Source organism: Syngnathus typhle, linkage group LG16 (assembly GCF_033458585.1).
Source record: "Syngnathus typhle isolate RoL2023-S1 ecotype Sweden linkage group LG16, RoL_Styp_1.0, whole genome shotgun sequence".
NCBI lineage: Eukaryota > Metazoa > Chordata > Actinopteri > Syngnathiformes > Syngnathidae > Syngnathus > Syngnathus typhle.
This window is the reverse complement of record NC_083753.1, coordinates 1,422,656-1,436,544: the sequence shown is the minus strand read 5'-3', so window position 1 is coordinate 1,436,544 and position 13,889 is coordinate 1,422,656. Positions and strand designations below refer to the sequence as shown.

General features: G+C 41.0%; 1 protein-coding gene across 4 annotated transcripts in view; it reads right to left on the bottom strand.

Moving 5' to 3' along the window:
• Window positions 1-13,889, bottom strand: part of ralgapa2 (Ral GTPase activating protein catalytic subunit alpha 2) — a 67,547-nt gene that overhangs the window by 38,115 nt on the left and 15,543 nt on the right. For all 4 annotated transcript variants that reach the window (XM_061300873.1, XM_061300874.1, XM_061300876.1 and 1 more), the window contains exons 12-31: window positions 13,668-13,802; window positions 13,440-13,588; window positions 13,232-13,343; window positions 12,791-13,028; window positions 12,504-12,683; window positions 10,772-10,888; window positions 10,598-10,680; window positions 10,432-10,522; window positions 10,154-10,327; window positions 9,696-9,872; window positions 8,951-9,144; window positions 8,748-8,846; window positions 7,868-8,023; window positions 3,936-4,064; window positions 3,440-3,568; window positions 3,212-3,270; window positions 2,963-3,071; window positions 709-819; window positions 485-553; window positions 151-288 (exon numbers count right to left, since the gene is read on the bottom strand). In XM_061300873.1, coding sequence (XP_061156857.1) covers window positions 151-288; window positions 485-553; window positions 709-819; window positions 2,963-3,071; window positions 3,212-3,270; window positions 3,440-3,568; window positions 3,936-4,064; window positions 7,868-8,023; window positions 8,748-8,846; window positions 8,951-9,144; window positions 9,696-9,872; window positions 10,154-10,327; window positions 10,432-10,522; window positions 10,598-10,680; window positions 10,772-10,888; window positions 12,504-12,683; window positions 12,791-13,028; window positions 13,232-13,343; window positions 13,440-13,588; window positions 13,668-13,802 — 2,649 coding nt within the window. The remainder of the gene's footprint in view (window positions 1-150; window positions 289-484; window positions 554-708; window positions 820-2,962; window positions 3,072-3,211; window positions 3,271-3,439; window positions 3,569-3,935; window positions 4,065-7,867; window positions 8,024-8,747; window positions 8,847-8,950; window positions 9,145-9,695; window positions 9,873-10,153; window positions 10,328-10,431; window positions 10,523-10,597; window positions 10,681-10,771; window positions 10,889-12,503; window positions 12,684-12,790; window positions 13,029-13,231; window positions 13,344-13,439; window positions 13,589-13,667; window positions 13,803-13,889) is intronic.

Sequence of the window (13,889 nt, the reverse complement as noted above, 5' to 3'; positions counted from 1 at the left end):
AAGGAGATAGTGGATATTCTTGTTGAAAAAAATGGTATCGGTTCACAATAAATAAATCAGCTATGCCAACTGCCTCTGCAATATCATGTCGCTGTAACGTTAAATGAGGCATAGTGTTGTCTAGTTAAAGTGACAAGTGACACTACCCACCCTGTAGATGTAGTCCAGTAGGGGGGCTTTGGGGGACGTGTTGTCCTCCAGCAAAGATGTGGTGATAGGTTCCAAAAGCAGACTCAGTGGAACAGCCATACACCAGTCCAAAAGACAAAGCAGTAGGGACACCACCAACTGAGGAAATTTGAAATATATTGAACAAATGTACACAATGACACAAAATGCAAAGAAAAAAAAAAAGAAAAAGAATAGTGTGGGGAAACATAAGCAAACAAATGTAATGAGTGAAAACATTCCTCCATAAATGCACCATTCCACCACGATAGATCAAGGACCTTCAGATCTCAGTAATTTTCTTCCCAACATGTACCTTTTTGTCTGCTTCCACTGTTGAGTGCTCAGCGCTCGGCAACAAAAAGGCTGTTGTGGCCACAAATATCTGCAAAGGGACAAAGCATGAAGGAAAAACAAGACTCATAGGTAAGGAGAAAAGAAATCAAACATTTCATATTTTCCCAACAGTACAAGAAATGTACATGTTACCGCATACAAACCCAAAACAACAGCAGATCGGTGGATGGATGTGAATGTTACCTCAATGATTTTCTTAGGTAGAGTCGGTTCCACATTTTGGAGAGGCTCCCAATGAGAGATGAGCAGCTGAAAAACGTCACAGGCCACCTGAGCCACAGCTTTGTTGCCAAACTGCACAGAAAAAGAAAACCATTATGAATAAAGGTGAGACAAATATTCTTACATGACACGTTGTTATATAACATATTTCTCAGACTATAAGTCACACTTATAGTTTGGCTGGTGCTGCGACTTTTATTTAGTTCCAAAAGGCCACAATTGGTTCTGCCACACGATTTCACGGGTTGCCGAGTCTGGTTTTCAAAATTTGAATCGCAGTTCCACCATGTGGCAAATAATAGTCAATTAAATGCGCATAAATGTTTTCACACAGGCAAAAAAACTTTTTGGGGTTATAGGTGAGCAGGATACAGTCGCCCACAACATGCCCCTAAGCCAGGAGTGTCAAAATCATTTTTGTCGCGGCCTGCATCGTAGTCAGTTTCCTTTGGAGGGCCATTATGTCCGTCAACAAACTGAAGTTTGAAACCGGAGACTAGTAAAAACTGTTTAAATATTGTGAAAAGATCAATGGTAAAAAACTTTTTTAAAAGTGAAGACAATTTGTAACTTTAGTATTGACAGATCAAGTTAATGCACAATTCGTCTTCGGGGGCCACATAAAATAATGTGGCGGGCCGTTTCTGGCCCCCGGGCCTTGAATTTGACACTGATGCCCTAAGCGATACAAACACAATGAACCTACATCTTCCTTGACTGACACTATCTTTTTATGGATTAAAAAAGCTGATACGGTACAACATATTTCATAAAGAGCCTCAGAACGTGATACAGGTTCGCGTAGTTCATATCACAAGGAGTCCTTTTGCTAAATAGCTCAATGTGCGGGGATGAGTAGCAACTGTTGCAAAATAGTTATATCACGCGTAATAATCACCTGTCACAATAAGACACTTTCGCATACACCTGTACTAACAAAAACTCATTTCTGTGCAAGCTCATGTTTTCCTACATTTTAAAAAACACGAAGGTTAAACTCATTTCCAATTGTACCCATGCTTCATTTTCTCTAGACTCAGCCAAGACGATAATTGTGAATTTTTCCTGTGATTTAAAATTCTTTATTCAGAAATAGAATCCCCCCCCCCCCCCATGTCTTCCAGCTGAATGCCTCTCAACATGTAGCAAGGGTAGATAATGCAATGAAGTACAGAAATGGCCAAACACAAAAAGAGGCCCTGAGAGTTCAGCACCTGCTTTTAGAAAAGAGACTCAGTGCCACTCTTCAGCCCCCTCCCCCCTTTACAACACACTCTACCCAGCCTACACCCGCTATTTTGGGGCTGGCGGAGTCTTGTATGTCAAGTTGTACAGGGGAGTGATTACTGCTCCATTAGAGATAGAAGGGTGGGGTGTGCGTGTGTGTGTGTGTTGGGGGGGGGGGGGGGGGGGGGCTTGAGCAGGAAGCTGGGATGTAGCTGCTCAAATTGGCCAACATCTACAGAGAGCAGTCTCAAAATGATGCCACCAAAAATGTCCCTCTGCATGAGGAAAGAAACAACCTCAACTGGCTTTCTGGATCTCTTCAATCAAAAGAAAGGGAGGACTGTTACAAAATAGCCACCAGAAAAATTAGTTGACTGATTATTTTTGACAAAGCTAATCGTTTAGCTCGGATCCAAGCGACATACCGTGTAAAATGCGTGGTCCATTCATTTACAGACAGAAGCCGTTAGTGACACAGGATAATTGGATATTTTCATTGAATTCAACTTTTAACTGATTATTGTTTGTCCCCTTTCCACAGATGAAGCATGGCTTTGTCAACAGAGGGAAGCGGTGACAATGACATTGTCACATTAAATTAACCGACTATTTATGAGGAGTGACTGAACAAAAAAATTAAGGCAGTGAAAATTTTGCCGAGACGTAATGACAAACTATAACACATTTATATAATATAATATAATATAATATAATATAATATAATATAATATAATATAATATAATATAATATAATATAATATAATATAATATAATATAATATAATATAATATAATATAATATAATTATAATATAATATAATATAATATAATATAATATAATATAATACACAAACAGGAGGGAGACTATTTGCAAATTCTCTCTATTTTCATGTCCAATACTTTTGTCCATGCAGAGTGAAAATACAGGGATGATGTGCAACACAAACTACAGCTCTGCTTTATAGATAGATAATAAATTGGCCACGGACCTTTAGTGTTACTCCCAGGACATTGATGGCATCTTTCACCTGATCATGGATGTTTGTTTGCATCAGTTCCTCACAAACCCACAAGCCTAGGCTGCACACAGCAATACACCTGGAACGCAAAAAAAATTGTTATAAAAGTAAAAACGTTTTATTGAGGAAAAATGGCTTTACACAAATATCTAGATTTCATACACGTGTATGGTAAATTAAATCCTGAATTTATTTCAGCCATGTACTGTAATTACTTACCTGGCCTCTTCACAGTGTTCTTTTGTTGCAGCCTCAAGCAGGATATTGACAAGATAATCCTGAAGTGCAAAAACATACATTATCAGATTATAGCGTGGTCCTTCCGCTCACACAGACTCCATACGTGACAATGTCCATTTTGGGATTGAAGTCCCCCACGGTTTTAAAGCCCTTACAGTAATGAAAAATACTCGAAATAATTTCTCCTTTACCCACTGAGCGATTTACCTTGATATCCTCATTTCCGATTTGAGTGTCATCAGAGCCAGCTACACTCCGCAGGACTGGAATGTGGACGTATAGGTTTGGGAAACACACTAATGAGCCAAGAATTGTTTGAGCTTCCATCCTGGGAGCCTAGCGTATGGAGAAAATATGCAAATCACACAAATGTAATACTTCGTCATGTAATTCATTCAAATTACATTTAAAAATCAATAAACACAAGTACTTAGTAAAGTTAATGTGTGGTGTATATATATATAAATAAGAAATTTACAGGTCAGTTATAAATATGTGACGATGTCATTTGACAGACTATTCTCTTTCAACCAATCAGTGGATTTGAGTGTGTCTTGATCCACCATAACATTGGTTGCAATTGTGACCCCAATAAAAGGATACCCTGAAGTAGCAAGGTATGATGTTTGGCTACAAAAATGATGCATCAAATGTTCCACTTGGTGTTGAAGAAGATGGAGGCACGCTGATGCCTTGGGTGTACCTCGGAAGAGTTACAACTGAGGACGCGGGCAGCTGCAGTGATAAAATCGCCGACCAGCATTGTGAAGCCCGGCAGGCCCAGGAAGAAAAATCTTGGCGAGCAGCAACGGATAATGGTGTTTAAAGTATCCTGGTGACAAAAAAAATACATTGTTAACTTTTATTATGATATCTGCAAGTAGCAACAACTGAATTAATTTATAGGTACAAATTGGGACATTGAGTAGAATGTAAAAATCACAGCAATGATATAAAAATCATTTTCAAACGATATTAAATTGAATACGAAAATATTCTTCCAATGATGTCAATATTGTGGTAAAACGGCTTGATTGAGTCAAGATTCATACTGGCTCGGTCAGGGATGCGTCGGCAGCTACATGGTGTCTCACCAAAGTCGCAAAAGCACCCCCTGTCATATAGACATCCAGGTTTGAACATTGAACGCTTTCACTGCAGTTTTTTTAAGTCTAGTGCTTCAAAAATGACGATTTTTGTTCAAATTTTCAAACTGATAACATTTTATTTTTTCCAATGCATTCCAAAAAAGGTGGAATAGGGACATGCTTACTAGGGCCGCAACTGTTCTCTTTTCTTTTCATTCAACTTTGCAAAACAAACTAGAAAAACAAGGGCGCAGAATTGCAATTAAAGAACCTTTGTGCATTTTAGGTGGACACACACTTTTGGTTGGAGGGTTACTAGGACAGTAAATGGGCCACAATGTCCAAGAACAGGTAAGCATTTCAAGTGTGTTGAGGACAGCAAGGCACTCGACGGGATACCAAATTTACAACAGCAAAAAAAGGTTGACGAAAACAGCCAGCGATAAAAGAGAGACAGCTGGATTGCCAGAGAGGAAAATAAGGAAACAAAAGATCACAACCATTTTGAATCGCATTTATGTACACAGACAGCAAAACCAGTAATTAAAGCTGGAGACATGGTATTTATTTTTATGAGCTACCTGCAACTCACTGGCAGTTGGATTAAGACCAAACATGCAACAGCAATATAGGACATGTTTCTATCTTGAAATAGGATTGTGGTCAAGACATCTACTACGTATGAGTATGTATCGCTCTCTCTTATCTTCTACTCACTCATGCATGTGTGTGTACAAAAGCAAGGTCCAGCCTCAAAACACCTGCCTTCTTGGCTATAAACCTGTGCAAATCCCCACAGTTCAAACATCAGCTTGTTTCTACCTGACCAACAGGGCAACTCAGCAAACACACAAAAAAAAAACAAAAAAAAATCCCCACTCTCTTGGATTGCCGTACTACCTTTCTATCTTCACCTATAACCCAGAGCTTTGACAAATACAGAATGAAAAGAACAAGAATAAACACAAAGGTAATATGCAGGAAGTGGATCCAACAAGACAGACTGCATGTAGAAAATTGGCGGGGGAGAGCTTGAGGGTCCATTTTCCCCTCATTTTGTTGGTAATTGACCTCTGAAACATAATGTGCAGTGCAGTCAGAGGTAATTAGTGAGCAACAAACTGTTGCTTGATTGCCTGAAATGAGCATTTTAAAAGGAGGACACAAATGGAGAATGCAAAGTGTTTCCTGGTAGCTAAATTTGAGGAGTGTATTGACATGGATCTGAGGCCTGTGTGGCTCGGAAGAAATGGTCCCACGTATCAACAAAGGAAGCATTAATGTATCTCTGAATGGAGCCACCTCAGACCTTTTCATTTGACCTCATTTCCAAAACAGCACACCCTGTCCACCTGCCGGCTTCTGGGGTGACAGGGTGCACTTTGCCATTACGTCACCCATAAACACAATTATTTGTCTCATGCACTAAACATGGATATTTCTGGGTTTCGTTGAATAAATAAATTGATAAAAAAAGGAATGGAATGTTCAAGTGTCAAAAAGATGTGCCTGTACCAAGTTGGGAAGCAGCTACTTTTATTACCTAACATGCTGCAGAGCGGAAAGTTGACCTCATGGATGGATTACCGCTGTCATGGCATGTCCTGTCTTTATGAGAGCAGAGTAGGACAAACTATAAGGACAATGGCCATGACCTTGTGCCTCTTGTCAGTTGAAGGGACAATCCCTTCAAGGGAACTGTCATTTTACTCTAAGCTTAACTGAATTTAATGGTGATCACTTGGACTGGGATTCTTCCCCAATCATCTCCGGAGTATTTTCCAACAGATTATCTCATCATGTGGCTTTTATCTGTGCAAAAGCTAAAAAAGACAATAGCCTATATTAAATAAATGATATCGAATGATCTAAATAAGCCAGCGTGACCTTAAGTCATTTCAGGCTGTTATTTTAAAAGCTATCTAGAACAAATGCACGGATAAGCTGACTCTTAAAAGTATATATAATTTATATGGGCATCAAAATCTACTCTTTTTTTTTTTTTTTCCTCGCTCTTTTTGGGTGGGGAAGGGTGGCTTAGCAAGGAGAGAGAGGAGGAGGGGTTGAGTAAGAGCCACTTTCTTATGTTAAGCAGGCGTGCGGCTGTCCTCTATTGTGTGGTGTGAGGACTCTTTTCTCTGGCCAATTTGAGCATGCCTCGGTGGCCAGCCTGGCACTGGCCCCCTGACGCATTATACAGAGCTGTAACAAAAGCGGGAGAATGTTGCCTTGTTCCTCAGCGTGCCCCCCTCATTGCTCCACTCTACACTACGATCCCCTGGCTGTCCTCCCGCTCCTTCACAGACAACACCCCCCCCCACCACCACGCGCACACACACACCAAGGCCAGCCCACTCTGGGCCTCCGGCCGACTTGTCAGTCTAACGGAGCGCGACAGACGTCAATCCTTAATTAATCACGAATACGCGGCAGGGGCTCAAAACATTATTGAACGATATTGAAAACATTCTAATAAGCTTGTCGCACTGCCAAGGTGCAATAGAAACCCAGCCAGAAGGGCAACTACACACGCACACACATATTTGTATCCCAAATACCCCCTATCCACACTTTTATCCCGTTCTTTGTTTGGGGGGGGGGGCGTGGCGGGGGCTTCATTCATCTCCGCTCTGCATCGTCTGGAGGGAGTGGAGCTAGGCCAGATTTAAATATGATGAAGGGTGCGACTAAAGGAAGACCGGAAGATGCCAAAACACGGCAGAATTCTTTAACACAGCTGGTGGGCAGGCAATTATTTAACATATTAAAAGAGAAGACACTGTGCAAGTATCTGCATCCTCCCTAAATTAATCTTCAGTAGACAATGTGGAAAAGGTATTACGACACCTGGCCGTTACGCTAACATGGGCTGAAATGGAATGAACAATATAGACCCACTTTGCAGGTTTAATTGGTCACACTGCAAGGGTGTGATTGTGGAAATGTGTGAGGTCAGAAACTGATGCTGGATGAAAAAAGACTAACAGTCACCATTTTTATGCTATACTCTGAATAAAAAAAATACAAATGCATCACCTTTCTGTTTTTCTCCCGTTTTTCAAGAGCTGTTCTCAAATAATTAAGACTTTTCCAATGAACACAAAAGCTCAAACAAAATATGTAATTAAGTGCTAAGATAATTTGGACATCTCACAAGATGGTGATTAGACGTGACAAAATATTGCAAAAATCTGTCTTGGTCTGCCCACAGTGAAACGCTGCTCTATTGTAGTTTTATCACACCGCATAATCTTGCAGGTTTTGAGGAAGAGTGCAGTTGGCACACGAAGCTTAAAACCTTGAGTTCAGATAATGATCAAAAAACAAGCGCCGCTTTTCCATTTATATTTTGTTCAGTGTGTACAGTACATAGAAAATGACAATTTCTGAAACATAATGATTAGTTAGTGTCAATTTGGCATTATTGGTAAATGTTTACTAATGTTTTCCAGAAACGATACAAAAAGACCTTTTGGGAGTTAATGGTGCAGTCAAGCGTGAAAATGAAATGAAACGCTGTTACAGTGGTGCTACCTGCTGGTCATACCTGATCATTGCTTGTGAAGCCTTTGTGCATGACGTAGTAGAGATGCACCAGGAAGTCAGCGTTTGGGAGGACATCCTGGTGTCTGGTCATCATCTCACAGATCAATTTATAGGCCTGCAGTTTGCCGGCTTTGTATTCCGCTGGTAGCATGGTGGCCTGTGTGGTAAGAAAACGGTATTGAGAAAAATATGCACCAGTCAAATCACTTATACTTTTCACACTTGCGTCATTTTTTTTTTTCTTGTTTGAATTCACCATAGCTGACAATTTCCAGTCTTTGTCAAATTACAAAATTGTAAATTAAAATAGACATAGGTAAATACAGTACAAGAGCTGTATCAAATAATGTGCCTTTATAAAAATTAGAATGACTACGTGTGGACAAAAATGTTGGTGACCAAAAGTCATGAACACAAATATGCCTAAAATGAACTAATCATTGTTTAAATTGTTTAAAAAGAATTATTGCGGGCCTGGACAAAATTTGATAGCCTTAATTCTTTAAAAGACGACAGCAGCATAGTTCAGTGCTTTGTTCGTCGCCATTTTGGATTTTTATCTGTCTCTTCTGGGTTACTCTTCAACAACAACAAAAAAACAAAAAAACAGGACCTGCGACTGAGCTTGAGCTTTCTGATACTAAGCAGCGCATTGTGCTCCAGAATGTCCAGAATTTTTGTCTCATTTGTTCAAGGATAAAACGGTGCTTTTTCAAAATGCACTATACAAGGGTACCAACAAGTACTATTATCGTATCGGACGGCATTCAATTGCACTGCTGGTGAATCTGTTTTGTAAACCCAAAACAGAGTGATTCATATTTTTTCCATTAGGAGTAATGTTAAATGCTGTTGTCAGAGGTTACGTGTGTTGTTGGTACCCTGAAGAGCCAGGAGGCGAGCATACGAAGGGGAGGAATGAATACAGGTTGGGGAGGAGAAGACTGGTTGTCCACACTGATACCAAGGTTATCTCGAATCTGGAAGCACAAATGTAACAGCGAGCAGTTAAAACAACCAAAGTCATTTTGGGAAGAAATGGTAGTGTGTTCTGTATTTTGAATGACATGAAAGTTTGGTTTACCTTAGCAAGTTTTTGCCACAGTTCATAAAGATGTGAAAACACTTGGGCATGAATTTTGGGGCATCTTATGTTGTTGACATCTCCAAGGATACCCAAAATTCTCCTCCATAGGACAAAGGCTGAATCAGCATGCCAGCCCGTCAGGGTCCCTCCCGCAATTATGCTGACATCATCAGTCAGACACTCGCTGCTGTCTGCATGGTTGAAAAGCAGAGCGGAAACATGAAAGTTTGGATTTGATAAATAATTTCATTTTGTCAGCAACCGGATTTGTTGCCGTGACTGTCCCAGAATGAGTCAAAATGTTTTTCAATGAGACATAGAATTTAATCAATAAGTGCTGGATAAGATTTATAGAAGCAATTTGCAATCCAGTACATTTGTCGAAATTTGCAATCGAAGGATTATCATGCCACTAGTTGATTAAATCCTTGTCCTTGTGTTCTAACAATACTTATGGAAAACATACATGGTCACATGCAACAGCCAAATTGTGGATTTGTAGGAAGACAGCGCCATTTAGTGGGCAAAAGAGCAATGACAAAGAGAGAGTGATTAGATGGCGGGAAACAGAAAATTGCTGGGTCAAGTTTAAACTGATAGAGAGATTCATAGTTGAAATCCAGTGAAGCAACAAAAGTGCAAATATATAGATTTAATAGATATACTATATAGATAAAAATGTAAAGTCAAGGTTGAGGCTAAAAAAAATCGGAGCGCATGAGTAGCAGCTATGGAGCAGTACCCAAGTGGTGTGGCATATGTAAGACAGACTGATGAATGCTGTCGTCCAGGGGGCAATCCTGCGGGCACTCGGTGTGCACCACGAGGGCTGGGGAGGCAAGGGGGTTCGGAGGATAGTGGTAGTGGTTGTGGTGTTGGGGTGAGGGTGAAGAGTGGGGAGACAGAGTACACTCAGGACCTATGAACAAGGGACAGGAATAAAAAATGGGTTTGGGGAGGGGAGAAGAATGACAAAGACAACGTCATGATGATCACAAACAAAAGTCACAACAGTGCGTACGTGTGGAAGGGTCAGGGAGGCGTCTCACTGACTGTCTTTACTTGATCATCCATTCATGCTACAAAAATACTCACCTAAATATTTATAAGGAAGGGAAAACCGGTTGTACTAGATCCACCTCCCTAACAAGTCCTAAATTCATGAATGTGGATGAGCTTGCACGGTATGTGATTTGTCACCTGCTAGAGCCTCATGGTGACTCAGCAGCAGACTCCCCCGGCTCTGCGGGTCAGAGGTCACGTCCATGTGGGCTGACTGGGTGGACTGATTGTCAGCTTCCTCGTCAAAAACCTGCCAGGTGACCTCGGCTTCATTCAAGTAGCCATTTGACGTCTCGCTGCTAATACTTTCACCTGGGAAAGGAAGGTAACGGGATGTTGTACAGAAAATAGAACATAATGAGAATTTTGTAATTAAGGTAAACGTTCGATTTATACAGGAAGGACTTGATTCTAACTTTTCTCTCTGAGCTTTGCCCTTGTGTAGTGATGGTACCCCTCAGCTATATTTTCTGTCTCAGGTGGACTGCTGCTATGGCGGATCAGGATCTACAAGCAGAAGAAAATATCAACAATTTATCATTCAGTCTGCTTCTAGACCAAATTTACAAATAGCTTTCTCACAACTGGCAGTTCATTGCCCTCTCGTCTCTCGGATGTTCCGCTATCAGAACCACAGGAAGTAGGTGAGGGCTCTCTCTTCTGGGCTGGAGAGTCGGGTGTGAGATAAATTGAGAAAAAGATTTGTATCTACTTGTGCTGTCATAGTGAAATAATTACTTTTTCACAGCACTGTACCTTGTAATGTGTCTGAAAGTTGTTGCGTAATGTCGGAGGTGCTGCTACTACGTGGGAGCGGGCTCTCTCCTCCTCCTAATTCTTCCCCACATTCTGACAGTTGACATTCCTCTACATCTGCTCAAAAGGGGCAAAAGAACACAATATAAGGCCACGATCACACGTTCAATTAATCTGTATACAAATCCAGAAATATGACAATAACGAGCAAACTTGCATGCACACATGCAGCGGTAATGGAGACACAAGTCCAAGTTTTTCCTCCACAGGAGAATTTGTGGAAAACCCTCTGCACCATGTACAGAAGACAGTTTGTGATGGGACGACAGGTGAATGATATAGGAAGGGCGGAGGCCGCAAGCACACAGATACAGCACATTCACCTCTCCAAAAGCACTTTACCTGAAAGTCTTTGAGAGCAAGCAGAGTTACCAGAAGAGATACCGGGCAAGAAAGAGCTCACAGTGTGGAGCAGCGTAGGAACGCTTTTAGCAGTGGGCAAAGCCTCGCATAGGTGAACACAGTTGCTGATGGACTGGCTTCGTTTAGCTTCCATCAGCGAAAGAGAGAACAGATTGTGAAAAACAGGAAGGAATAAAGAGAATACATTTAAAAATAGTAGAGTACAGCATGTGGGGGGGGGGGGGGACCACGATGAATATGTTTATTAAAGACCCCTTGATCATGATTGTAATACTCTAAAGTTCATGCAAAGTCATTTGGAGTTTGTATTTGAATACTGCCAATTTTTGACAATTGTCAGTGATAAGACACTTCAAGCCTAATTTCAATGTGAGCAATGAAATTGGGACAATGCTATTATCTCTTTCAATACACTTTAATTCCTCCTTTTCAGCAGGAGAAGCATTGTGTCTGCTATAGCTCGCCACTGTTTGCTCTGAATGCATATTAATGAGCATTATTTACACTTATTGAAACTATCCAAAACTGTCACGCAATTAAGTGTAGACCTTCTTTGGAGGAGTGGAGAGAAGCACTGATGGGGTCTTTGAAGTCACTGGGGGAGAAATCCAATTAGGCCCAAACAAGGGAGAAAGATTGGAAGCAGTTGTGTTTTATATACAGAATTATCGGGACATACAAACGCACACACAAAGGCACAGACACACTTTAAGGACTTTTTCCCTTCAGGCTGAAATGCTGCTCCTTGTTCACTGAGCTCGTCATTTTAGAGCATTAGGGATAATTGCGCAAAAGAAGTGGTATTGTCTCTCTTTTATCTTTCCCATTGAGATTCAGTCTAGACCAAAAATTCATACATACGAGACATGCATTTTAACGAGTCAACTTATAATTAGCCTGCCACATCACCGTCAGATAAGGGTCATTGCTGTGTCTGGACTGAGCTTGTAACAATGGGCGCCCTAAGCCAGCCTTTGACATACTGTCAAGACATGGAAATGGAGTCAGTGTGCGATGACATGTGGAGGGGGAAGGGGGACAATAGGGGCCATCTGTTGGAGCTTTCTGTTATTGGTGTTTGGCCTTTCAGTAGCACCTGGGCTGGTGTATACGTGGACCTGTCACATAGAACTCAACACGGTCAATGCATTTGAGATCATTAGAAGCAAGCTTAGGAGCATTGGCTTCTTACAGAAAGGGCAGCGGATCAAGAAAATAGAAAGAAAATCTAGTATGTCCTCAGCTTTACTTAAATGTGGATCATGTTTTATTTTACACAAACAAATTTGTAATCATAAAATGCCCCTACCAGAAGCTTTCTGTCGCACAATGTTGCGGGCCTTCTCCACACCAGGAGCACCTGAGGTGGTGGCAGAGCGAATCCTCATTGGCTCCTGAACTCCAGTCCCAGCCACTTCTCCCTGGTTCCTCCAACTTAGTGAAAAGGAACGAGCCACTGCAGCTGCTTTCTGAGAGTCCTGAATCACTCCTGTAAAAAAGGAACATTTATCCGTTTCAATATTTTTTTTGCTAATCATCAGTTTTCAATAAATGTCCTCATTGAATTCGTTTTTTTTTTTTTGCTATGTTCCTCACCACGTGCTCGCTGCCTCTTCTCCTTCTGTTCACTGAGTTTATCCAGAGGCAGGTTGGCCATGTCAAGGCCGTAAACGGTACGGGCCAGAACAGCCGTCAAGGAGTCCATGATGCTGGCCCATTCTATCACCAGCTCCTCCCAGTAAGTCAGAGAGGACAGCACTGTAAGCAGCTCATCCCACAGCTCCCGAGAGATGTACACACACAGGTTGGCACGCACCCACGCCACAATGATGGTCTGAACGCAACATAAGAACAAAGATACACTTCAAACACTAGACGCAAAATAAATGTCACAAAAGAAGTTTGTAATGTCATGAGATAACTTTGCTTTTGTTTTCCTGACCTACTAAAGAAATATATAAATATAAATAAATAAAAAAATAAAAAAATAAACAAACAAACAAACAAAAATATTAAAACATTGGAGGGCAGACATACCCGAAAAAGGATGGATGCTAAACTTTCAGCAAAACTGTCTTTTCTTTGGTTTTCTGATGGCCTCTTCATCACCGCTTCGGTAATCCTCAGTAGGACCTGCAACATCTGCTCCCTGCAGACAATGAAAAAGAATACAAGTGGAGTGAAAGAAAAAAAAAAAAAAAAAAAGAAAGAAATATGTCAAGTAGGCAACAAAATATATACTGACCAGGTCTGTGTGTCCATTGTGTGTTCCATGATCATATGTCGGTAGATGCTCAGGACACACTTGCACACCTCTACCTGATTCTCCAGGAGCTTGGGTACATCATGGCAGGGCTCAAGGAGGAACACATTTGAAGAGTTTGTCAGAAACACCTACAATTGTAGAGACGTATGAATACAGTAATCTAGTACAGCGATAGACATGATCGAAGTGATGCAAAACAAAACAGACTTGTAGTGTGGGTTGAATGCCCGCCTTGATATCCCTGTTCTTCTCCTCCGTGAGAAAACCTCGACTGATTGCGCTGCTGAAAGAATAGGTCCTTCCCCAACTTGACGATCGCTTATGGCCGTGACGCTCAAGTATCTGTTAAAAGAAACGGACAGTCAAATTCTCTACAAAGATCAAAATCCTTTCCAAAATGTATTCCAATTTTCAAAATATGTATGCCAA